General features: G+C 41.6%; 1 protein-coding gene and 2 non-coding genes across 3 annotated transcripts; 1 reads left to right on the forward strand and 2 right to left on the reverse strand.

Annotated features, from left to right (window-relative positions):
* Window positions 1–812: 812 nt before the first annotated feature.
* LOC141634702 (small nucleolar RNA R71) lies at window positions 813–919 on the reverse strand. Its single transcript, XR_012539427.1, has one exon. It is a non-coding gene; the product is annotated as a small nucleolar RNA R71 (small nucleolar RNA).
* Window positions 920–16,658: 15,739 nt separating this feature from the next.
* Window positions 16,659–17,426, forward strand: LOC141630583 (uncharacterized). Its single transcript, XM_074443373.1, has one exon. The coding sequence runs from the start codon at window positions 16,659–16,661 to the stop codon at window positions 17,424–17,426; it is 768 nt and encodes a 255-aa protein (XP_074299474.1).
* Window positions 17,427–25,151: 7,725 nt separating this feature from the next.
* Window positions 25,152–25,257, reverse strand: LOC141636476 (small nucleolar RNA R71). Its single transcript, XR_012541083.1, has one exon. It is a non-coding gene; the product is annotated as a small nucleolar RNA R71 (small nucleolar RNA).
* Window positions 25,258–27,489: the final 2,232 nt, after the last annotated feature.

Raw genomic sequence — 27,489 nt, forward strand, 5'->3', positions numbered from 1 at the left:
TTACTAATTGTAGAGTTGTTTGTGGAGCTATAAATTGTGTTTTGATTCGACCGTGACCAACGACCACATCTTAATTTGTGAACACTTAGCGGGATCGCATCAAAAATGGCGCCGTTGCCGGGGACGGTGTTTGTTTGATTTAGATTTCTTTTTATTGTCATTAGTTGTGTCTTTCTTCGCCTTGAGGAAGTAAAACTCTTCAAGGTTTGTTCTAATCATTCTCGAGTTATTTGATATTTTGCATGTCTAGAAGGTTACAAGGTGATTTGTTACCTTTTGACCGTGAAATCGAAAGAACCTTGACGAACAATAGGAGAGTTGTTAGGAGGAATTTACGAGGTATTAGTGAAGTTGTCCAACCCACTAGTGAGTTTGTCAATCCTTTCGCAATAGAAAGAGAAGAAAACCCATTACACAATACCCCACAAAATCCACCTACAATGCCAAAATTCTCGTCACACTCCATACCCACCGAGGAGAATCTACCAAATGGTACTCTTACCCCGCAACATCTCACCGGAAATTTTATTGCCAAGTCCGCCTTCATCCAACTAGTTGAGAGGAGCCAATTCGGGGGGATGCCTAGTGAGGACCCTCATTCTCATATGGAAACCTTTTGCGATTATTGTGATGCTATCTCTCAAACGGGCGTGACTCAAGACCAAATTAGATGGGTCTTATTTCCTTTTTCCTTAATCGGCACCGCAAAGCAATGGTTGAAGGGCCTTGATAAGGCCACCCTTGGAATAGATTCTTGGAAGAAGTTGGCTCTAGCTTTCTACAAAAAATTCTACCCACCGGAAAAGACTAACATGCTAAGAGCTCAAATTACGGGTTTTAAGCAAAGGGATGAAGAGTCTTTGTATGAAGCTTGGGAGCGGTTTAAAGGTATTTGTCGCTCATGTCCTCACCATGGACTTGGCGAATGGTTTTTGGTGCAACAATTTTGGAATGGTTTATATGAAGATTCTAGGAACATTCTCAATATGGGATCAAATGGAATGTTCACTGAAGTTGATGACAATCAAACATGGAACAAGATTGAGGAAATGGCGGTCCATAACTCACAATATAGTAGACCTCGCAAGGCTACTAGAGGAGGAAAGCATGAAGTGGACTCCGTTACTCAATTGGGTGCTCAACTTAGTGCTCACATTGACACAATCAATTTGAAGTTTGAACAAGCTATGGCTAGACTTGAGGAAAACTCAAAATCATCAAAGCATCATGTTAATGCCATGACGGCATCCTCATCAATCCCAAGTGGGATATGCGAGAATTGTGGAACTTTGGGACATGACCAAGGTGAATGTAGGGGAACAAATGAACAAGTGAATGCTTTCCAAGCATACAAGAGTGGTACCCCTTATTCCAACTTTTACAATGAAAACACCAAATTCCATCCAAATCTCTCATACAAAAGCCAAAATGTTCAAAACCCTCAAACAACATACACTCCACCACCCATGAGAAACCAAAATCAAAGACCCTTTTACAATCAAAACCAAGGTTACCAAAATCAAAATCCATACAATCACCAAAATGACCAAGGCTTTGATGTCCAAAAAGCGGTCCTCCAAATGCAAAAAAATCAACAAGAATTTTTCACTCAAATGCAAAAAGATAGCCAAGCAAAGGAAACCACCATCAATAACATTCTAGCTCACACCAAGATGTTGGAAACACAATTGACTCAACTAGCATCTTCAAGCTCACAAAGACAAAAGGGGCAATTACCACCTCAAAGTAATCCCCCTAGACATGAAACGGTTAGTGCCATTCACTTGAGAAGTGGTACAAGGTATGAAGCACCGAAGAAGCAAGTTGAGGATGAAGTTGTGGAAGCTAGTGAAAAGGAAGAAATTGTGCAAAACTCCAAAGATGGAGAATCATCAAAAGAAGAAAGTTCAAAGAAAAATGAAGACAAGGTCAAGGAGAAGGAGCCCATTGTGATTAGACTTCCTTTTCCAAGTCGTCAAGCCAAGCCCAAATTTGATGATCAACTTGGAAAGTTCATGGAAATTGTGAAGAATTTAGAAGTCTCAATTCCTTTCACGGAATTAATCAATCACGTTCCGGCCTATGCGAAGTACATGAAAGATATCCTCACAAAGAAGAAGTCGATCCGGAAGCTTGAGACTATCGCTTTCACTAAGGTGAGTAGTGCAATACTTCAAGGGAGTTCACCTCCGAAGTCCAGGAAGCTTCTCAATACCGTGTACCATTGGCGACACGACGATCAACAAAGCCTTATGTGATCTAGGGGCTAGTGTGAGTGTCATGCCGTACTCGGTAAGTAAAAGGTTGGGGATGGGAGAGCTTAAATGCACCAACATCACACTCCAAATGGCCGATAGATCGACGAAGACACCGTTAGGGATATGGGAAGATGTCCCCGTGCGAATTGGGAACTTTTTCATCCCGGTGGACTTTGTCATTGTTGATATGGAGGAAGATTCCAACATTCCAATCATCCTAGGAAGACCTTTCCTACACACCGCCGGTGCGGTGATTGATGTAAAACATGGTGAACTCACTCTAGAAGTGGGAGATGAAAGCATAACTTTTAATCTTGACAAGACTATGAGAGCTCCTCGTTTGCATGAACCATGTTTCATGATTGATCATTATAGACGAAAGGATGAAAGGAAGAAATCGGAACTCCAATGGAAGAACAAAATTGAAGATGCTCCATTCAAAGAGCAAGTGAATTGTGACAAGGAGAGCTTGCAAAGCTCATCAAAATCAACCAAGGAAGAAGAGGATGGCCTCATAGGCCAAAAGAAGAAATTGGGAGAGTTGTCTCCATCTAAGCAAGAGATTTTCAATGATCAACTCAATGAAGTTTGTGGTCTTTGGGACGACGAATTTGAAGGGATTTTTAATCCCTACATTGGACATGCCATCGATCATGATCAACAACAAGGGCCACGGTCTATTGAGAACCTCTACCATGATAATGAACAAGCTTTTGATTACTTCTTCAAGGTGTTGAGCAACATCAACAACACCTTGGACATGCCCCTTGACATCTCATCAAGAATGAGAGTTTGGTGGAGTCCTCCCTAAACCACCACTTGTAAATATTTCTAACTCCTTAACTTACATTTCAATTCTTGTATTGCATTTTTGTCATTTTTGGATTTTTATTTACTTTGATCAAAATAATTGTCATGTTTGAGAGAAGTGAGGGAGGGACTAACGATTTCAATTGATGTATAGTGCTTTACCTTAGTGTGGGGATGGCAATTGCCTAGGCTATCCATGCCTTAGTAGTGCCCCCACAATGAAGAACACAAGACTTGAAGAAAGAATGAAAGAATGATAAGGGAAATGCGCTGTGCACGGGTGGGGAATCAAGGTGTACACGAGAGGAAGAATCGAGCGGATTCTACGAGAATCCGCCCGTCTTATGTAATCCGAGCGTCTTGCAGAAAAGACGCCCGCCCCTGAATCGAGCTGAATTTTGAAAATTTCTTGACTGTGCTAAAATCCTAGCGGATTCCACAAAATCCGCCCGTCTTGAAGAATCCGTCCGTCCTGAAAGAAAGACGTCCGTCTTTGCGGTGAGGAAAGCAAGCAAATTTCTCTCGGGAGAAATCCGTCCGTCTTTGAGCAAATCCGCCCGTCCCGTGTTCAGCAAATCCGAGCGGATTGTAACAAATCCGCCCGTCTTTAGGCGAGTTTTGCAAAGTTCAGAAAGAGCAGAATCCGCACGGATTGGGCAGAATCCGCACGGATTGCCCCTGCAGATTTGAAATTTTCGGCCTCTTTAAAACCCCTCCCACCTTCATTTATTGATTCATTCATTCATTCATTCATAAACACTACCCACAACATCAAAACCCTCATCCTCTCCATCACAAAAACAAAAACCCTCAACAACATTCACCAAAATCAAATCAAACCATCCTTCCAACAACAAGTTAATCACTCCTTCCTCAACAAAAATCAAAACCAAGCACAAAATCTTCAACCTTTGAGTCGATTTTTGTTTTCATAAAGGCAAAGCCTTTCACCTTCAAATCGATTTTGGCATACTACAAATTGAAGATTTTTCATTCTTTTCTTGGATTAGTTCAACAATGGCAAGGACTAAGGTAGCAACAAAGGCAACAAAGGCACCAAAGGCTAAGGCACTCTCACAAAGGCAAAAGGCTCTTCAAACAAAGAAAGCATTGGCTATGGTGATAGCAACACCAAACTTGGAAGTGCAACACCAACAACAACCTTCTATGGGAGCAACAACACCTTCTACTCCGGTAATTGATCAACTTTTGCATTATCCGGAGGTAACTTTTATTTCCGATACCCATAGAAATACCTTTGTCAAGTTTGCTATGAAGTCATTACAATCCACCAAATTCATATGTGAAGATACCTTACAAAAATTGGGTGTTCTTGAACAAACAAAAGCCTTTTTCAATGCCATGGGGTTAAAGAAATTGTTTGAAACAAGGGAATTGACATACCCCTCCCTTACCTTGGAATTTTTAAGTTCTTTGAAAGTCACCAAAGTTGATAATAGGGAAAATCTCGAGTTTCGTCTAGCTAACGTTAGTAGACGCATTACCTTTAAGGAATTGGGTGAAATTTTGGGTCTTAGTGATGAATCGCGTTATCTTAAGCATTATGGAAAGTATGACCCCGAGCCTCTTTGGGAGGCAATCTCCGGGAAGAAATTTGAGGATTTTCATGCGAGTCGTGCTCTTTTGGTCCATCATCCGGGCATAAGAGTATGGCACAAGGTTGTGGGAAATACCATAATTGCTAGGAAAGACACCAACCATTTCACAAGACTTGATTTTATTCTCCTTGAATCGGCTTTGAATATCGGAAGAATTCATACCAAGCCTTACAATTATTTGAGGCTCTTGGTAGATAGATGGCTCAACATCGATAGTGGGAAGAAGGGCACGACCGTTATTGTCAATGGCGGCCTAGTTACACTCCTAGCCAAGCACTTTGATCCTAACTTCAATAAGGATAACAAGTACAAAGCAAAGGAGGGTGGCCATCTTGTTGATATGCATACTATGATTCAAAAGTTCAAGTGGGTTGCCCAAAACCCCCTTGACACTAAGTATGGATGGCTCACTAGTGAAGCTAGATCGTTCACCTTGCCCTCGAAGATTTGTCGTCTAAGCGTCCACCGGACCAATTATCTACTTCCCCTTTCCAAAAAAGCCGAGTATATCATTCAACAACAAAAGGGTGATCTTGAAACTCCCTCCTCTTCCATTGTCATACCACCTTACCCCTTTGAGTATGAAGAGTTCAAGCCGGAAGGAGTTGAAGTTGGGAAAGACTATGTGACTCTTCTCATGCAAGCAATGCACAAGCAAGCCTATGAAGATCGGAAAAATGCCTACTTGGCTCAATATCCACCCCTCCTACATTTAGCTAGGCAAGGACTCCTTGATCCATCTTGTCCTTTGCCTAGTTGGGCGGATAGAGAAGTCTTATTTCCGGGTGCATCTAGGGTCGTTGTGGGTGACAATGAGGTTGTTGGAAATGATGAGGAAGTTGATGATAATATTGAGGAAGAAGCAAGTGAAGGAGAAAAGGATGGTGAAGATGATGATGAGGAAGATGAGGAAGAAAGTGAAGAAGCAAATGACAAGGAAAGTGGCAATGTCACCACTTCTCATGAGGGAAGTGATGATAGCATGATGGAAGATTATCAAGCCTTGGAGACTCCTACACTCTCATGGTTTGTCTATTTCTCTCTTTGTATTTTATTTCATTTTGATCATTGTTGGAGTAGTCCTAGCCCCATTAGAGGACTCACACCTCGGTACCATTGAGGTGTTCTCATTCTATTGTTCCCGTTTTAAAAATCCAAAATGACAAACTAGTTTCATGCATAGCATAGTGTGTGCATGAACTATACCCATCCTTGGACATTAGCAATAGTGTCTCACTCGGTTTGGGGAAGTTAACACATACGCAACGGGAGGTAATCTAAATTATCCTCTCCGTCATAACAAAAACCATGCATCATGTAGTGTAGCTTAGTGTAGATTGCATTTAGTATAGAAATCATGCATCATCTTTGCATAATTTCCATCATTTTGGCCATTGAGGACAATGCCCATATTAGTGTGGGGATGGGAATTCTAACATTTAATTCAAAAATCCAAAAAAAATTGAAAAATTTCAAAAATCATAAAAATTTGAAAATTGAAAACCCAAAAACATGTTTATTTCCTTTTGTAGTCTTGTATATATTGTCTTGTATATATTGTGTTTGTTCTATCCTTGTTCACATTGATTGACTACGCCACATCCGAGACATGAGGATATTGAAGACCGCATGGTATGATCTTTCCAATCTCCTTTTTCCTCTTTATGTTAATGACTATGTGGCTTTATTTTGATTGATGCGGTTTAACAATGTGAATTTAGGATTGCATTTAGTTTATTTGGCATATTAGTTGGTAGAATCATATGCATTAGGATGTATAAATGCTAGTTGCATCATGGCATGTAGTTGCATGTTAGAAAAATTTTGCGAAACCGTCTACTTGGGAAGCTTCACAAGTGTATATAGGCCCTAGTAGATGCTTTTTGTTCTTAAGACTTTGCTTCTTAGAATACTTGTAAAACACCCTAGGATGTGTCATGCTAGTATCCTTTGACCCATGAATTAAGGCCTAGTCAAGAGTACCATGTGGTGTGATAACTCCTTGGCTACCATTTATTCCAAGGTGACCCTTGAAACCATGCAACCATCATTCATCCATGTTCTACCATACATTCTGTCATCAAAAGGGAATGGGCACAAAGAGAAATCAATTTGAGTTCAATGAAATGAAAAGTGAAAGAAAGTTTGCAAAAATGCATCAAATGAAAAGAGGAGCAAAAATAGAACTCTTAAGCTTCAAATACAAGGCACCCTCGTTACTAATTGGGGTGACTTTGAAAATGTTCAAAAGAAAATGCAAAAGTTGAAAGTTGTCAAGTATTGAAATGCCAAAAATCAAAAGAAATGACAAGAAAGTGTTCTCAAATGTTATATGCCACAAGAAATTGGGGGGAAAACAAAAACCAAAGCAAACTCCCAAAATGAAACTCAAATATCTATTGATCCCTTTTTCCATCGTATCCATTTTTGTGCATGGTAGAGAGGGGACGACCCTTCTTCTTGTCTAGGCAAGAGGGGGAATTCCGCGATCCTCCAGTGTTTCTAACATCATAGGGAGTCTACTCTTGACAAAAGCATTTAACGATTGAGGACAAAGGTACCCTAGCTTGACACAACTTGGAGGTGATTTATTGGTATCCTTCTAGGCTTAGTAGTTTGAAGAAATTGTATCTATGAAGGATTGTGTACCCTTGAATTGCTTCCCTTGTAGATAATTTCCGCCACTTAGATGAGGAAAGTGGCTATTCTTTTTGTAGATGCATCCATTATGTGTTTTTGTGTGCTTAATGATTGGATGTGTCGCCATTTTGGCAAGCCCCACCTTGCCTTGCAAGAAGGCATCCTACCTCATGGTTGTCTTGTTGTGAGTTGAAGGGGCGGAGTGAGACCCGCTAATTGTCTCATATCGGCTATATTATTAGGATAAGTTAGTATTGGTCCTAGTCTTTGTCACCTCTTTACTCGGGACGAGCAAAGGTTCGGTTTGGGGATATTTGATGTGACCATAATTGGCGCATATTTAGCCCCCGAATTAGCCTTGTTTCCATGCTTTTTAGTGCTTATTTGGGTCATTTCTTATCTTTAGTTCTTTGTTTTGCATATTCTTTGAGATTTTGATCCCTTGGTAGGAAAGGAGTAAGAATCTTGCATTTTCATGGCAAAACGAGACTAAATTGATCGAATTCAATGACCAAGCATCAAGGAGAGACAAGATTAGAAGGCCTTTGTACATATCATAGTAGAAGAGCAATGTTGAGAAAAGATCCTTGAGTCCCCAAGGAAATCCCCAAGGAATTTATGAAGAAAAGGGAAGAAAAGAAGAAGTTACTATCTTTGACGACAATCCGAGCGGATTGTCAACAATCCGTCCGTCCGGCTCAAAGACAATCGAGCGTCTTTGCCTGAATCCGCTCGGATTCCCCTCCACAATCCGCCCGGATTCTTGAGAATCCGCTCGGATTCCAAAGCGAAATCCGCCGTCCGACCCTTATCCGCCCGGATTCGCTCCAAAGACGGATTGTCTTCTTCAAGCTACGAAAAGAGAAGCCCTTCTCTCCAAAAATACCGGGTCCTCCTTGCTCAACTTAAAAAGTGTAATTAATAGTTTAGCCCTTAGTTAACCCTAATGCATCCTCCCTAATTTTCACTATAAATACCCCATTAGTCTAATTAGAGGAGGAGGTTCTTTTATCAATAATTAGTGTAGTTAATATCAATCAAATCTCTCTTCAATATTGTAATCAAGTATTAATCAAGTTTTAATCCAAGTTCTAGTTCTTTAATCTCTCTTTTATTCATCCTTTATTTTGGGTAATTGAGGATTATTTGGGTTATTGTTGGGAGATTGACAACCTCTTAATCAAACATCAAGTACTTCTTTTATCTTTGCTTTATTATTGGAATCATTATTAGGTATAATCTCTTAATCCCTTTTTAATTATTGTTAATTACTTTCATTTATTCATCATGTTTCATATTGTTGGTATGATTGACAACCTTGCTAGCATGATCAACATGATAATGAGTGAGTAGTCTCTTAGCTAGGGTTAATGGGTGATTAGGGGAAACCAACATGGGGAATGATTCATGCTTAAATTAATATGCTTTCATGTTTTATTTGCTTGCTTGTTTTGATCTCAACTCATGCACATGTTATATTTGATGAAATGCTAAGCCTATGAATCCTTGCATTTACTATCATCTTCTATCTTTTCAATGAGACTTGTAAGACATAACCCAACTCGAGTCTCATTAGACCATGCATGTTGTTGAGTAGGGAAGATTAAGTCGACTTGTAGGTGTTGTACAATCTAATCGATTCGGCTCCGGGACCCAAACTTTCCTAGGATTGTAAGATATAACCCAACTCAATCCATCACAACAATAATTGCTTGCTTATAATTTGAGAACATGTTTGTATGATCATATCCCATGATTCCGCTATGACCCCATGACACCCTAGTGCCTTTAATCAATTGTTTACACCCCTTTAATTCATCTTGCTTGTTTATTTTCATTGTTATTCTAGTTTAGTAACCTTCTACATCAACCTAATTTGTGACACCCCTTAGACATCACTAGTTACAATAGAAATCTCATTTCAACTCCCGTCCCTTGGGATCCGACCTTTACTTGCCTCTTTACTAATTGTAGAGTTGTTTGTGCAGCTATAAATTGTGTTTTGATTCGACCGTGACCAACGACCACATCTTAATTTGTGAACACTTAGCGGGATCGCATCAATTGGTACTATCATTCTCCTTTAATTCCTTAATTCTTAATCATTGCTTTAATTCCTTCTTCCTTTTTATTGTTATCATAATTGCTTTTAATTCAATCTTCATTAGTTTTATTATCATGTTTAGCTTTGATTATCTATATGTTATTGTTGGTAATTCAATAACGATGTGTAGCTAATTCCCTTCTGCTAGGACTATAGGGCATCCATAATTATGAAAGGAAAGTAATCGAATCGTAAGGTTAATGCTGGTATAATCTTTGTTGTTAACTGCTGCAATTAATTGTATCTATTTAATTGAGTCGACGCAATTAGGCATTTATATCTTAGTGACCCTTGACCTGGACCGAAAGGTTGGAAAAGGCGAGACTAGTAGCGAACAATAGAGCATTATAGTTAGGGCGAAAGCTAAGCTATTTGTGCTTTAGGGCGAATTGAGACCGAAAGGAGATATTCACCGCTCCTCGACCGTATCGCATTGACGAGACCTAGATTACTTGATGAATGATTATGGTGAACCGTCTGTCTTAGCTGTTCCCTCTACTTGATTTATCTTATTTATCTTATTTTCTCTTCCTTATCCTTACCATTAGTTTAGAATCAATCAATTAAAAACCCCCCAATTTGGTTACCTTGACAGACTTAGACGAGGCTAACATTTTCCCATCTCCCTGTGGATTCGACCCGACTTCCCTAGCTATATTAGTTAGAGCCAGATGGTTATTTTTGATAGGTATACGACTGCCCTGTCAAGGAGTATTGGTGCCAAGAAATTGAGTTATGCATGGAGACTGGTATTGATTAACTATGTATTCAATACATTACATAACTACTGGGCTTCCATTTTTTTGATCCCCATAGGAGTGATTAAGAGAATTGAGGCAATCTGCAGAAATTATTTATGGAATGGGGACACTGAGTACCACGGATCTCCTCTTGTGGCCTGACATGATGTTTGTTGCAGCAAAAAAGAGGGGGGACTGGGTATCAAAGAGGCTGGGGTGTGGAATGTGGCCACTGTTGGAAAGTTAGTTAACTGGATTTACACTAAGGCTGATAGACTCTGGGTCTTATGGATAGACCATGTTTATATGAAAGGAATTGATTGGGATAATTATCATCCTCCTCAAGATTCTAACTGGAATTGGAGGAATATTTGTAAATTACGTGGGATGATACGTGCATTTTGTATAGTCTTTTTGTAGGCACGGAAAATTTATTAATGTGCCGAATAAATAAAATAGATTAATTATTTTGAGTTAATACTAAATTTTAACTTAATTTAATTATTTTGTTCCGATTAAATGAAATATGGGCCGATTCGGATTACAAAAGGAGTTGTTCGGATCACTAAACCCAGAAAGAATCAAATTTGGGCCAAGGTTGCTAATAAACCCACAAATGGGCCTGTGACCACCAAAGTCCAACAAGAAGATTTGAAACTCTATAAATAGAGCTCTCCTCATTCATGCAAAGGGTTGGAAATTCATAATTGCAAAGGAGCTAGAGAGAACAAGGTACAAATTCCTACAAATCCTCTCTGTCAAAATCATTGCAAGCAGTCAACAAGCACATCAAATCGTGCCTCCTGCGTTGAAGATTCAATCACAAGTTCAAACCTTCAAGAGAGATTCAAGTCATCGCGACCCTCTCAAGAAATCAAATTTACATCGCGCGTAGAGCAATTAAATTTGTCTACACGCATACCCCTCACGTGTACCCCGTACACGTACCCCTTACGGCATATTAGAATCAGAGGATACATTAGAGATTGTACACGTACTTTTGATATTTATTAATAAAATTTAATTATTTCCTTGTTTTGTATTTCAGTTATCGCAATACAAAATTTGCTGTTACAAATTTTGGGGAACCCGACGTGAAAATATCTACCTCTCATCTCTACTGCTGTTTTATTCAAGTCTACCAAAACAAGAAGATGTCTACCAAGCAAAGCACCTCCTCCAGTCCATCCAAGAAGACCTACGCAGATATCCTGCAGGGTACCCCCATGGCTGCTACCTCCCCTGCTACGCAGTCAGTTGGCATCTCCACAAGAAGAATGGCGAAGAAGGCTGCTGTCAATGCTGCTGCTGCCAGTCTACGCTCTGCACACGTCCCAACTAGGCCGCGCAAGTTCTCTGTCGCCTCCATAGCTGCTGCCGCTACAGCACTCTTGGCTGCCTCATCTCCTTCACGCGAGGAGGGTAGAAGTGTTAAGGCTGACAAAAAGGCTTCCCCCTGCAAATCCAAGGCGTCGCCAAAGAAGAAAGAAACATCAACTCCTAGCGTCGCTTCAGTCATGGTGATAAGTGGTGATACTCTTGAGGATCGAATGCAGAAAATGAATGAACTCCTTGAGAAGATGATGAAGGAGAATGAAGAAAAGAACAAAAAAATTGATGAGCTCCAAAAAGAGGTGGTGGCACTCCGTGACAGGAAGGCCGAGAGCGAGCATGGTGACACCGATAGAGATGTTGATAGCGATAGAGAAGTTGGCGAAGATAGGGAAAAGCCAAAGAATGAGATCAAGCAACTTCTTTGAAGAGAAGTGCAGGAGTTAATAGCCAAGACGATCAAGTGTCGGTTGGATGATAGCTCGACAAGTAGTGGACGCTACATCAAGCCTTGCACTAAGAGGATTGACGATCTGCGCATGCCATCGGCTATCGGCCTCCAAAATTTCAACGATTCGACGGGAAGGGGAACCCAAAGCAACACATCGCCCACTTCGTCGAGACATACAACAATCCGGAACGAAGGTGATCGTTTGGTGAAGCGATTCGTTCGTTCGCTCAAAGGGATCGCGATTCGACCTGGTACACAGATCTAGACTCGAGTCAATTGATACCGGGGTCACATGGAAGATAAATTCCTCAAGATTCTACAAACACCAGGCGCAGAGTCGGCATGAGCGAGTTGACAAAAACAACTCAATGGCAAGATGAACCTGTCATCGATTACATCAACGGCGTGGCGTGCGAGTCCGGAATGCAAGGATCGCTTAAGTGAAGCGTCGATTGAAATGTGCGTCAACGGGATGAAATGGGACATTCTTTACATCCTGAAAGGGATCATGCCAAAGAGCTTCCAAGACCTGGCTACCCGCGCCCATGACATGGAGATCACAATCAAAGAACATGGTAGTGCTCGACCAAGTTCTTCTAAGGTGCCAAGTGAAAAGAAGGAGTTCAAGAAAAGCGATAAGAACTCCAAATCGTCGACAAAGGAAACAATGGTCGTCGAAACCAAAGAAAGTGCACACTGTCAAAATCTCGTCAAAGCCTAAGTATGAAAAGAAGAAAGAGTCATTCTCTTACAACTACCAACGAGACAAGCCTACATTGAAAGAGTTGCAGGCTAAGAAATATCCATTCCCATTTCGACTTGTCCGGAATGCTTGATGACCTCTTGGAAAAGAAGGTTATACAATTGCCGAGTCAGCGCCTGCGTAAAGCAAACAAGACAAATGATCCTAATTACTGTCGTTATCATAGGCTGGTGAGTCATCCTATTGAAAAGTGTATAACACTCAAGGAGAAGATCATGCAGCTCTCCAAGGAAGGGAAGATCATTCTTGACTTGGAGGACACAGTAACCACAAATCAAACTACTGTAGTCCTGGAACAACTTGACGAGCCAATTATACGGCAAGGACAATGTGTGTATATGTTGCAGTTCGGAAGTTTTGAGCCTGTGGCATTACAGATCCAAGGGTCATTGCCGTCGCTACCTCCAATGTCATTGGAAGAAAAACTACCTCCTCAGAATAAGAATGAGGAAAAGAAGCATGAAGATGACGATGAAGGTTGGACTTTGGTTACGCGCAAGAAGTCAAAGAAACAAACAAGACAGATAGCGCAACCTGTTCACCGTCGAAAAAAACAATCAAAGAAGACTAAACCTCGTAAGACGAAGGGAAAGAAAAAGCCCAAAACAGTGATCAAACCACATGTCTTGCCTATCGATGTACTTGAGCAAGAACCACCGAGTCCCGTCACCTTAAAAGAATTCTTCCCACAAGACTTCTTAAACAAGGTTACCGTGTGCACCGTCTCAGCTACGGAAGGTGGTGATGATAAAAAGAAGATAGAGGAAGGAGGCCCAGATGATGCGGTATTGCCACAACGGTTGATTCTCGAAAAGGAGAACGAAATAGTGGCTGCTCTTGACGCCCTTCCTACAAACATGGGATGGAAGCAAATCTTTCATCTACCTAAAGAGAAGCGTCAGCTGATAATTCAAGGACTTGAGAAGCCCGAGTTATATGCGAGAAAGATGAAAGAAAAAATTGAGCCTCTTGAGCAATCAACTGGATGTGTCTCATGCAATGCAGCCTTGAGTTTTTCAGATGAGGATTTACTTCTTGGATCCAAGCCTCACAACAGGCCACTTTATGTGTCCGGATACATCCGGGGGCAAAAGGTCAAGCGCATCTTAATAGATGGAGGATCAGGAGTCAATCTCATGCCAAAAGCAACCATGAACGAATTAGGGATCACGATAGACGAACTCTCCAGTAGTCGAACAATGATTCATGGTTTCAACTTGAATGGGGAGCGCGCAGTTGGCATGATCCGCGTAAACCTTACCATGGGTGATCTTTCTTCCGACACATTGTTCCATGTCATGGATGGCAAGACATCGTTCAAACTATTGCTGGGACGACCTTGGAAGCATGAGAATGGAGTTGTCGCCTCAACCCTCCATCAATGCTTGAAATATTATCGTGGTGGTGAAAGAAAGATAGACGGAGATGCCAAACCTTTCTCTAAGGTCGACTCTTTCTTCGCTGATGCAAAATTCTTTGAAGAGAATGGTACTTCCAGTGAGTTCATGCCAACCACCATCTCTTCAACAGGAAAAGGGGGTAAGCGGGAAAAGAACATCATCAAAAAGAAGATAGTCCGCAAATCTGCTAAAGAAAATGATGTTAAGAAAGATGTAGACATAGCCAGCAAAACAGCTACTCCTGCCGCATCACCCAAGAAGCAAGAGACGACGCAGAAAACTACACCACCAGTACTACGCTACATCCCGAAGTCTCGCCGCAAAGATGGGGAGAGTCCTTTTGCAGAGTGTCTAACACCAAAGACAGAGCCTAAGGATAAAAAGTCAAGTCTGATGTTCAAGCAGGAATGGGTGGCCAAAGTCGTTACACCTCTACCAAGTTCATCTCAAACGAAGATTGTGAGACCTCCTCCGAATGGTTTTGTCTGTTCATCCAGTCAATCGTCAAGTGACGGAAACAAGGGGATAATTGATTCCAATGCTTACAAGCTACTGGCAAAGGCTGGATATGACTTTACAAATCCGACTCCTCTCGGCAAAGTTATAGAAGTTGAGCCGTACGGTCTGAACAAAGCGCAACATGAAGTGTTCAAGCAAGATGGGAGCTTCATGGTGACCAGGGCCGGGCTCGGATATGAGTCTCCTGCGCCTGTGAAGATTGGTGCTCGTAGAAAAGGGGCTACTGCGTCTTCTCAGCACATCACAGTAGAAGAGGTCGAAGAAAAGGAAGGAGAGGAAAAGATGCATCCATCTTCAGTCTTCGATCGAATAAGTCCACCTGCAGAGAAGTGTCGTCCTTCTATATTTACAAGGCTAGGGAGACCAAGTGTTTCAACCAAACACATTTCTGTCTTTACCAGGCTTGGCAATCAAGGAGAAAGTAAAGTCAAAGTGTCAACACCTTCGTTGCGCATAAACAAGAAGGGTGCAATACATGAACGCTTGGGCGGTCCATCAAAAACAGTCTTCAGTCGACTAGGGGCTCCCAAGAAGAATAGTGGCAAGGGTCATCCTCTCTCAACTTCTGCAACACAAAATGAAGAAGAAGTAAGAGTAAGCGATGACTTGAGAAGCGCAATACCATCTCGCATGAAGCGTATGCAAGTAGTGGATATCATCCAGCATGAGCCACTCAAAGCAAGGAGACGCGTACTAGTTCTCACAGGCCAGTCAAAAAATGCTGAGCCTATTCCTTCATCTTCACGACCTTCTGGTGTAAAGAAGCCAAGAGATTTAGAAGTTACAACGTCGTCATATCACATCACAGTAGAAGAGGTACCTGATGAGAGTGAAGAAGTTGAGGCCGATGAGGCCCCGGAAACACTTGAAGACGGGGGGCAATCGACTGTGAATGAACTCAAGGAGCTCAACTTGGGAACTACGGAAGATCCTCGGCCCATTTATATTAGTGCTCTTCTGACTAAAGAAGAAGAAGAGGAGTACTACAAGTTATTGGTCGAGTACAAGGATGTCTTCACTTGGAGCTATAAAGAGATGCCTGGACTCAGCCCAAAAATTGCAGTTCATCGTCTAGCAATCAAGAAAGGCACCAGTCCCAAAAAGCAACCTCAACGTCGTTTCAGGCCGGAGCTTGTACCTGAAATTGAAAGGGAAGTCAATAAACTCATTGAAGCAGGTTTCATTCGAGAAGTCAAATATTCTACCTGGATAGCAAACATTGTCCCAGTCAGAAAAAAGAATGGACAATCGCAAGATATGTGTCGACTTCGAGACCTTAATGATGCATGCTCGAAGGATGACTTCCCTTTGCCGATTCTGAGTTGATGATTGACGCAACCACTGGTCATGAAGCCCTCTCATTCATGGATTGTACTGCTGGTTACAATCAAATACATATGGCACCTGAAGATCAAGAAGCAAAGGTTTTGAACCCCAAAAGGGATCTTACGCACGGTCATGCCGTTTGATTGAAGAATGTTGGCGCTACGTATCAACGCGCAATGCAAAAGATCTTTGATAACATGCTGCATAAAATAATAGAGTGTTATGTTGATGACGTGGTTGTCAAATCAAAGAAAAGAGAAGACCATATCAAAGACCTTCGAACCGTCTTTGAAAGACTTAGAAAATGTCAACTCAAGATGAATCCACTCAAGTGTGCGTTCGGTGTCACATCTGGGAAGTTCTTGGGGTTTGTGGTTAGGCATAGAGGCATTGAAATTGACCAAACAAAAATTAAAGCCATCAATGAAATGCCGGAACCAAAGACGTTAAAAGAGTTGCGCGGATTGCAAGGACGTTTGGCATACATTCGAAGGTTCATATCTAACCTAGCAGACGCGTTGCCAACCATTCAGCCATCTCATGAAAAAGGATGCTCCATTCCAATGGGATGAAAAATGCAAAAATGCTTTTGATAGCATCAAGAAGTACTTGGCCGGTGCACCGGTCTTTGGGGGCACCAATTCCGGAAAGCCACTTGTCCTCTACATCGCAAAGACAAGAACGCACCATGGGGCAATGTGTGCTCAAGAAATTGAAGACCGTAAGGAGAAAGCTCTCTATTACTTGAGTCGTACCTTGGTTGGAGCTGAGTTGAATTACTTGCCCATAGAGAAGATATGTCTTGCTTTGGTGTTCGCCATCCAGAAGTTGAGGCACTACATGCAGGCGCATACCATACATGTGGTCTCAAAAGCTGATCCAATCAAGTACATACTCTCAAGACCAGTCTTGTCTGGAAGACTTGCGAAATGGGCAATGTTACTTAAGCAGTATGACTTGGTGTTCGTGCCTCAAAAGGCTGTCAAAGGTCAAGCTATCGCCGACTTCTTTTCGATCATCCAAAGTGCCAGCAGAGTGGGAAATTTCGAGATGACCTCCCGGAGAAGAAATTTTCTATGTGGACGTCCCTACCTCCATGGCAAATGTACTTTGACGGTCTTTGCAAGGAAGGACGGAGCTGGAGCCAGAGTTGTATTCGTAACTCCACAAAAGCATCTCATGCCATACTCCTTTACGCTCACTCAGTTGTGTACAAATAATATGGCAGAATACCAAGCTCTCATACTCGGTCTTCAAATGGCGATCGAAATAGGTGTCAGGGATATGGAAATATATGGAGACTCAAAGCTGGTGGTCAACCAAGTCCTTGGTGAATATGAAGTGAAAAAGGAAGACTTGATTCCCTACCATCAACAGGCATTACAACTGCTGAATCAACTTGACGACATCCATGTTGGTCATGTGCCAAGGAGTGCCAATAAGTTGGGTCGACGCGCTTGCTAATCTTGCAGCCACTTTGGCATGGGGGCGTAAGAGTCTATGCAAGTCCCTCTGCAATCGTTGGGTAGTATCATTGCTTGAAGGAGAGGAAAATGTAGATACAACCAACATGATATGCGTCTACACAGCTTGATGAAGATGGGCGTCAACCTATCATTGATTTTTGGACCCCAAAAACTATCCGATGATCCCGCACACAAGGTAGAAATACGTCGACGTGCTCCAAAGTTCATTCACTATAAAGGGACACTCTACAGACGTTCTTTCTCAGGCCAATGGTTGAGGTGTCTAAGCAAGGACGAAGCTATCAAGCAATGCATGAAGCTCATTCTGGCATTTGTGGTGCTCATCAATCTGGGCCTAAACTTCATGATCGTGTAAAGAGAATGGGGTATTTCTGGCCAACCATGATACAAGATTGTATGGACTTTGCGAAAAAATGTGAACCCTGTCAGTTCTACGCAAACTTCATACACCAACCGCCGGAGCCGTTGCATCCTACTGTTTCATCATGGCCCTTTGAAGCTTGGGGACTCGATGTTGTGGGACCTCTTACTACAAAGGCCTCAAATGGACACGAGTATATCCTCGCTGCCACTGACTACTTCTCAAAATGGGCAGAAGCCATCACACTACGGGAAGTGAAGAAAGAAAATGTTGTAGACTTCATTAGAACCCAAATCATCTACAGATATGGTGTACCTCAACGTATCACAACTGACAATGGGAAACAATTTTTCAACCATCGATGACAAGTCCGGGAGAAAATTCAAGTTCAAACAATACAAGTCATCCATGTACAATGCCTCTGCAAATGGTTTGGCTGAAGCCTTTAATAAAACTCTTTGCAACCTGTTGAGAAAAGTAGTAGCAAAGTCAAAGCAAGATTGGCATGAAAGAATTGGTGAGGCGTTGTGGGCATATCGTACCACATACAAAACACCTACTCAGGCAACCCCGTACGCGTTGGTGTATGGAGTGGAGGCCGTGTTGCCTTTGGAGTTGCAGATCCCTTCCTTACGCATTGCTATTCAGGAGGGACTCACAGATGATGAGAATGACAAATTGCGATTAGCAGAGTTGGAAGCTCTCGATGAAAAGAGATTAGAGGCTCAACAAAAGCTCAAGTGTTATCAAGCAAGGTTGTCACGCGCATTCAACAAAAATGTGCGCCCTCGTTCTTTCCAAGTAGGAGACCTCGTCCTTGCAGTACGAAGACCAATCATCACCTCTCACAAGCCAGTTGACAAGTTCACCTCTAAGTGGGATGGTCCATACGTGGTACAGGAGGTCTATACAAATGGTGCTTACAAAATCGTGGATGAAGACGGCATTCGGATAGGCCCAATCAATGGGAAGTTTTTGAAGCGTTACTATTCTTAAATCCCAACAGTGAAAGCTCCTAAGCAAGAGCGTAAACTGCAAATCCAAGCTCCTAAGCAAGAGGTTAAACTGTATACAAACAAAAAAAAACAAACAAACAAAAATAGAATCTCCAAAAAAAAAAAAAAAAAATACTCCTTCCTTTATGAACTACGTCGGCTTGATCTTGTGAAATACATTTTGTGCTTCACAGGTACGTAGGCAGCTTGGGTGAACATGTAGCTCAAGTGCAGCCACACCTCAAAAAAAAAAAATCCATCTCTTGAACTACGTTGGCTTGATCTTGCAAGTTGTCATCTTGGTAGCTTTGCGAGTACGTAGGCAGTTTGAGCAAACACTTTGTTCAAGTGCAGCCACACCAAAAAAAAAAAACAAAAAAATTACAGCAAAATAATTGTTCCTGGCCCGCAAGAGCTTAAACTGTGTACGGCTAAAATAACAGTCAATCGTCAACCAAGTTTGTAAAAGACCAAGACCATGTTAATTGATGGTGAGTTCCGCTTGAGCTAGGTTTTCACACTCTTTGCTTTACGATTAACCTTGGATGGCTCTTAAAAAAAGAGGGGGACACATCGCATACGGGTAATGAAATGGTGTAGCAATCTGGCACATCAAGGCTTGGAACTTCCTTACAATCAACGAGCAGGTTCATTGCATGGTAACTCCAAAGGGAACCCAAGATGACCCAAAAATGGGTTCACCCTAACAGGCAATAAGTCTTCAAAACTGTGTCGCGATGACCCGATGGGTTCACCCTGACACAACCCGTCGCGATGACCCAAAAATGGGTTCACCCTAACAGGCAAAGTCTTCAAAACTGTGTCGCGATGACCCGAATGGGTTCACCCTGACACAACCTGTCGCGATGACCCAAAAATGGGTTCACCCTAACAGGCAATAAGTCTTCAAAACTGTGTCGCGATGACCCAAATGGGTTCACCCTGACACAACCTGTCGCGATGACCCATAAATGGGTTCACCCTGACAGGTAATAAGTCTTCGCCCGTCGCGATGACCCAAAATGGGTTCACCCTGACAAGTAATAAGCCTTCAACGATAGACAAATAAGACTGCCTCGCATGAAAATATCGACAAGTTGAAATTGGCTGACAAGACGGAATATGTAATCCCTGCTGCATGAAATCATGGACGCACGGACATACAAGTAAAGAAGGCGTAATATAGACCGTTATTCAAATAATGTTTGTATATACAAGCAAAAAAGGAGATGTGAATGTTATTTTACCCGTAGTTACTTCGAGATGACCACTCACAAGCTAATGGCAAAGTGCTAAATTAATGCTGCAAAGCTAACAAAACATGAAATAAAACGTGGTAAATGGCATTCAATAACTAGGACTATAAAAGACAAAATGAAAATTCAATGAGAATGAATGGCATTCCCATAACCATTTATGTATCAAATTTGGCTTTCCCTGCCAAAAAAGGAAACAACCTTATGAATTTTTTCACTAAAGCTTCTGTCTTCATCAAGATAGAAGATAAAAATTGAGCTTTCCACGGAACCATGACAGCCAACAATAAGGCTCATAATCTCCGCTCTCCAACGCTAATAAGATCGTCATTGCCGTGAAAGAATACAAAAGCTACAATGTTGATCTCGTTATTGTAACATGATGTGGGTGGTTCTGATTGTTCCTGCAGCAGCTCCGGACGAAAAAATCAGACCAACTTTGAATCTGCAGTGAAGTTCAAAGTTTCAGGGTGAAAAAAATTAAAAAAAAAATCGTAACTAAATTCTTGTAAATCCGAACAGTAAATTCAAGCCCGAAATTGAATTCTCTTGCTAAACTTGAACAAGTTTAGAGTTTTGGGTAAACAAGAAAGATGGCTTACTTGGAGTTTGTTATACCAAAAACAACAAATCGTTTCAAATTTTAAAGCAAAGGTTAGGTAATTTGGCTAGAAATCGATTATGGGTTCCATGCTAAAACTATTGGTCTCGGTTGAACGAGAAATCAAGACGGCGATGTTCGATGGCAACGAAATAATGACCGCAAAAGAAATGAGAAGAAAGTAAACGTGGAGTTAAGACAATTAATTAATAAAAAAAGCCATGCAGCCATCAAGGGTAATAAGAGGAAACAAAACAAATCATCATGGAGTAAGGATGTGAGATGACAAGAACATGTTTTTGAATTGAAAGGCGAGAAGGACGAGATGCACATACCTCGCCGGCTCTTTAGTTCTGGATCGTCGTAAAAGTTGAAAACTCAGAAGAAATAGTTATCTGCGTTAAGGAAATGAATTCGATCGAAAGTATCGTCAATATGTTGTAAAATTATGCACATACATGGCAAACTAAAGCTACATGACGCATACAAAATAAAGGGTGATTGTTTGAGACGGTCTTTCTTTGAGGTCGTTGGGGGTCAAACGATAACGAAAATCCGAGTTATTCGATGTTTCGGAATCGTGGGACTGCAAATTTTGTGAATATGGGAAGCTTTGGGGTCAAAGATCATTCTCCATGATGTAAAATTGGTCGACAACAGGGGCTGTCCACGCGCTCTGTTTTTCACGAAATCAGGGGACGATGTGGTGCGTATTTCAAAACAGATGGAAGAGTGACCTTTAATGAAATCATGTTCAGAGAGGAAATTAAAAAAAACAGCAAGACCAAGAGCAGGGAAGAAGAAAAGGCAATAAAAACTTACCGAAAGCAGTCGGATTTGTCACACGATGAAGATGAACACGGAGGATTTAATGCAAGACGATGTTCGATAACAATGGAACTGTGTCATATATATAAAGAACGGCAAAGAAGTTAAGAGTATGGTGATGTGTGCTACAAAGATATTGACAAAAAAAGAAGAAAGCACACAATAGGTTGCAGAAGAAAGAAAATACCTTAAAAAACAAAGGCTTGCACTGATTTATGTTGGGACGGACAGACGGAATATTAGTGTATATATATATAAGTTTTGGGTTCCCTAAATTCTACCTAAAGTGGAAGGTTTCGGCAGACACGGGACTTTCCTAAAAATTGTATAGTGTAATTCTGTTGGGAATTAGATGGTATGGTTAATGTGTACACAATTTGGATTAAGGGATCCGTCTGTGGGTCACTCTTCAAGTTAGATACTAACGAAGACGTTTAAAAAAAATTGGTCATCCTTACGATAAGTTCGGGTACCTAATGACTTTCAAGTCAGACAAGTCAAAAAGAAATGCGTTATCCGCCAAGTCTAAAAAGAATGACAGGGTGACGTCAAAAAAATTCCAGAAAAAAAAAATACCCTTATGAGAAGTTCGGGTACATCATGCGACTTCTAAGTCAAATACAAATTTCACCCGCCGAGTTAGATAATAACAGGCGACATTGCATCCTTTCGACAAGTTAGGGTGTTCACTATCTATTTCCGACTTCCAAGTCGAGCCAAGTGGAGGAGCCCTTCGTGACAAGTTAGGGCGCTCGTCATCGACTTCCAAGTCAAAGCAAAATGTATCGAGACCTCGCCACGTCAAGACACCGGGAGGTGCACGTGACAAGGTCCCGAGGGGGTAATTTGTAGGCACGGAAAATTTATTAATGTGCCGAATAAATAAAATAGATTAATTATTTTGAGTTAATACTAAATTTTAACTTAATTTAATTATTTTGTCCCGATTAAATGAAATATGGGCCGATTCGGATTACAAAAGGAGTTGTTCGGATCACTAAATCCAGAAAGAATCAAATTTGGGCCAAGGTTGCTAATAAACCCATAAATGGGCCTGTGACCACCAAAGTCCAACAAGAATATTTGAAACTCTATAAATAGAGCTCTCCTCATTCATGCAAAGGGTTGGAAATTCATAATTGCAAAGGAGCTAGAGAGAACAAGGTACAAATTCCTACAAATCCTCTCTGTAAAAATCATTGCAAGCAGTAAACAAGCACATCAAATCGTGCTGCCTGCGTTGAAGATTCAATCACAAGTTCAAACCTTCAAGAGAGATTCAAGTCATCGCGACCCTCTCAAGAAATCAAATTTACATCGCGCGTAGAGCAATTAAATTTGTCTACACGCGTACCCCTCACGTGTACCCCGTACACGTACCCCTTACGGCATATTAGAATCAGAGGATACATTAGAGATTGTACACGTACTTTTGATATTTATTAATAAAATTTAATTGTTTCCTTGTTTTGTATTTCAGTTATCGCAATACAAAATTTGCTGTTACACTTTTTAGCCTATTTTTGCACGTATTTCCATGTACTTTTGTACTGTTTATATCGCATTATGCCCGAATTGGCTACTTTGGTTCGTTTTGTCCGTTTTGTAGAAATGAACGTGAAAGTAGTGGAATCGTACCATTTTCGTCCTACTTTGCATGCATTTTGAGGAGACGGGATTTTTCAGAGCGAGATCTTGCATTGGGATGCGTGAAGGAACGGTCCACGAAGCAGTCGGTTATGAGTTTGAGCTGTTTTAGAGGAAGAATACTCGATCGAGCCTTTTATTGGTCGATCGAGTGGTTTCTATGGCTGAGGATGGTCGATCGAGCAGTATTTTACTCGATCAAATAGTGCTGGAAATAGAGGTTACTCGATCGAGCACTAATTCTACTCGATCGAGTAGATTGCCTGGAGGAGTATTCGATCGAGCTGTTTCAGACTACTCAATCGAGTGGTTTAATCTTCCATGGGCTTTAATTAGTCCGTGAACTTGTTTTTAGTTATTGGACTTGGCATTTTTCTATTTAAGCGTACATGAATTAGGTCATGAGGCATCTAATAATCGGATTATCTTTTATTCATCTTTCACTGCAAAAAGACTACGTTGCTTTTTCCTTTCTACTGTAACTTTTGCTTTCGGATTTTCTCGCTCGGATTTAGTTGTTCTTTACGCCGGATTCTTACGATTGTAATCTCTTACTCTCTTTTAATCTTAATCTTTCAATCATTTGCTTTAATTACTTGTTTTGTTTCTTTTTAATTCCTGCCTAAATCTTTATTTATGCAATTTCATTATTATTTCATCATGTTTAATATTAGTTATTTCATTGTTATTAGTTTTGACAATATTAATAGCATGAGTAGCTAAATCATTTCATGTTGGGATTAGGGGATCTACGGTAAAAACGTGACGATGTAGTGAGTAGGTTAGATGAATTATTTGTGAGATTCTGTCCCCATAGCAATATAACTGTATTTACCGACTTAGTCGAGTGCACGCTTCTGAGTCACCTTTTAATCTGGTTAAATTTAATCCTGGATCGGAAGATTGGACTAAATAGACCTGCCATGAACAGTAGACTACCCTGACGTGGACGAAAGTTAAGTTAGTGGAAATCTAGGATAGAAAGTGGACCGGAAGGACCTTTCCATATCCGTCTCACAGTAATTTATCTAGACTAATTGCAGTTGAGTCATAAGACTACCGTAGTGAACCGAAGTCCTGACATGTCCCTTCTTTATTGATAGTTTATCTATATTTTCCGCCTTCACTGCTCTTTCCTTGCTTCTCTTTCTTTTACACCTTTTAGTTTAGAAAATCCATCATAAACCCCCCATTTTGTGATCAAATAGATGAACTCTTTACAGATATCTTGCCTCCTTGAGGAGATCGACCTGACTTCCCTAGCTATATAGTTAGTTTAGTTAGTTATTTTTGATAGGTATACGACTGCCTTGTCAAATTTTGGCGCCATTGCCGGGGAGGCAATTGCCCTATCTGTTTTTATTTCGTTTATTTTATCCGTCTCAGGGAATTCTTATTCCTTGAGACAGTTCTTATTTATTTTCTTTCAGTGTTGTGTATGCCTGTGTCGACGGGTTGGAGTTAGTTTCGGTGATTCTCGAGCCGCAGAGACTGTTTCGAGGGCATAGACTCCGTCCGCAAAGAGAATCACGAAAGGAAGACTTGAGTACTTTTGAACCCGAACTTCAACATTTCCTATTTACGTAAGATCAATCTTTAGTAGAAGATAATCTCGGTTCAGAAACCAACCAAAGAAAGATGCCGAATATTGCAAGTCATTCGGAGCCTAAAGCATCATCAATTCCTAAAGGTTTCAATCTCCAGACTGAGGATGGGAATACTTTTGACATCCGTCCGTCCTATATCAATCTGGTGGAGAGAAATCTCTTTAGAGGTGTGGCAGGTGAAGACCCGAGGAATCATATGGAGGTCTTTACGGACTACTGTTCTACTATCCCCGCCACAAAGAGGGTAACTCAAGACAAGATTAAGGAGGTGCTGTTTCCTTTTTCTTTAACTGACTCAGCCAAGGGGTGGCTGGCTGACTTGGACCGTACGGCCGCGGGGATCACAGACTGGGAGATCCTTGCTCTTGCTTTTTATAAGAGATATTTCCCTCCGCAGCGCACTAATCAGCTGAGGGCAAAGATCACTAGTTTCAAGCAGGCACCGGATGAAACGTTCTATGAAGCTTGGTGCCGGTTCAAGAGGTTGGTGAGGTCTCTTCCTCACCATGTTTTTGATCCATGGTTTCTGTCTAATTAGTTCTACAATGGGTTGTACGATGACCATAGAGCCATACTTGATGCCTCATCCAATGGAAGTTTCCAAAAGAATACTGATGATGATAAGGGATGGGCAATTATTGAGGAGATGGCGACCCATTGTGCCGAGTATGGGAACCCGAGGGATGGTATTCGAACAGTTCACGTGGTTGATAAGCCAGTCGTGGCTCAGCTGAAAGCCATGAATGCTCGTTTTGATAAATTGGAGCTGCATTCTGCTGGAGAGCCTCAGACAGTCCTTTTGCTTAGTAGAGGGGAGACTGTCACATGTGATAGGTGTGGGAGCAACGACGGTCATAATGCTGTTGGCTGTCTTACAGAGAAGGAACAGGTCCTTGCTTTTCAACAATACAGGCAAGGAGGGGGTTCCTATTATAATAACCAAGGGGCAGTCCATCCCAATTTGAGGTGGACAAGTCAAAATGTGCTCAATCCTACCCCTCCTCCGTAGCAGCAGCAGCTATATATCCCTCCTCATAAGGCTCAACAAGGCTTTCATAAGCCTCCTTCCTTTCCTACACCTAATCACGGTGCATCATCCTTAGGTGGGGTGAGCGAGTTATCTGAGTTGAAGATGATGTTGCAGTCTTTGACAAAGTAATAGCAACTGAGTGACCAACAGAAAGATGCATCCATCAAGTCACTTGAAACTCAAGTTGCACAGTTAGCCGCGAACCAATCCACGAGGAAGCAGGGTCATTTACCATCACAAGCTGATAAGAATCCACACGAGACGGTGAATTTAATAAATCTGAGAAGCGGTCGTTCATATGAGGGACCGGAATTGTTGAAATCAGAACCGAGGAAGGTAATTACTGCTGATATACAGTGCACGGTTAAAGAGAAAGAGCTGACGACAAAGAAGATACTCGATCGACTTGTTTCAGGTGGTCGATCGAGTGAAAAAGCTGAAGAAAAGACGCGATCGAGTGGAATTTTTACTCGATCGAGTGACCAGGAAAAAGAACAGCTCGATCGAGTAAAACAAACAGCTCGATCGAGTGATTTTATTGAGGATTCTGCTCGATCGAGTGATGGTGCTAAATAATACCTTGATCGAGAGCCTGCTAGTGCTCGATCGAGTAAAATATCGCCTGAAAGACCCCGTTCGAGAGGAAAGAAGTCTCGATCGAAGGATGTAGAGCTTGATCCAGCTGATACATTGGAAGAGAGGAACAAGGGGCTCGAGATACCCATCACGGTACCCTTCCCGAGGCGACTACAGAACACAAAGGCTAATCAACAGTTCGGTAAATTTGCCGAACTCCTGAAAAGCTTGCAAGTCACCGTTCCGTTCGCCGAATTGCTGACAAAGGTACCCTCTTACCTTAAATTTATGAAAGAAATTTTATCACGTAAGAGGCACATTAACGATCATGAGATGGTAGCTTTGACTGAGGTGGGGACGGCCCTAGTTCAGAATAAGTTACCTCCCAAACAGTCAGACCCGGGTAGTTTCTCGATTCCGTGTCACATTGGTACCCACTTAATTGATAACGCATTATGCGATCTTGGCGCTAGCGTGAGTGTTTTACCGCTGTCTCTTGCTAAGAGACTTGGTTTGACCAAGTTTAATTGTACAAATATGACTGTTCAAATGGCCGACCGTAGTATATCACGGCCGTTAGGTGTCATAGAAGACATACCTGTTAAGATCGGGAGATTCTTTATTCCCGTTGACTTCGTTGTACTTGACATCCCCGAGGACACACATACCCCTATCATTTTAGGGAGACCATTTTTATTCACTGCCCGTGCAGTGATAGACGTCGGGGGCAAGACATTGACTTTTCAGGTTGGGGACGAGGAATTGAAATTCCATCAGTCTAAGTCCCGAAGGGCTCCCATGCAAGCTCAGCCTTGCAATGCCCTCTCTTCTACTGACCCTCCTATTGACACTCCAAACGAAGATTTGGAATATTGTGCTGCTATCGTGACCCCTCCGCCTCAGATTGAGAGCAAAAAGGAGGAAAGTTCATCTGTTTTCCTTGCTGCAGGAACAGATGAAAATAATGCAGGATCTGTCAATTATTATTGTGCAATTAATGTCAGTTAAAGTGGGAGTGATAACGCTAAAGCTGGTAAGAAAGGAGTAAGGACGAGGAAAGTTTGCGCGTATGTGGACGTTAACTATTCTCCTCCTAATGATTCAAATACAAGCTCGTGGAGAATGAAGAGGATGGTTAA

Source organism: Silene latifolia, chromosome Y (assembly GCF_048544455.1).
Source record: "Silene latifolia isolate original U9 population chromosome Y, ASM4854445v1, whole genome shotgun sequence".
Taxonomy (NCBI): domain Eukaryota; kingdom Viridiplantae; phylum Streptophyta; class Magnoliopsida; order Caryophyllales; family Caryophyllaceae; genus Silene; species Silene latifolia.

Excerpts from the sequence above, each read along its gene's own strand:
- LOC141630583 (XM_074443373.1), top strand. The coding sequence starts at position 16,659 with ATGTGTGCTCAAGAAATTGAAGACCGTAAGGAGAAAGCTCTCTATTAC.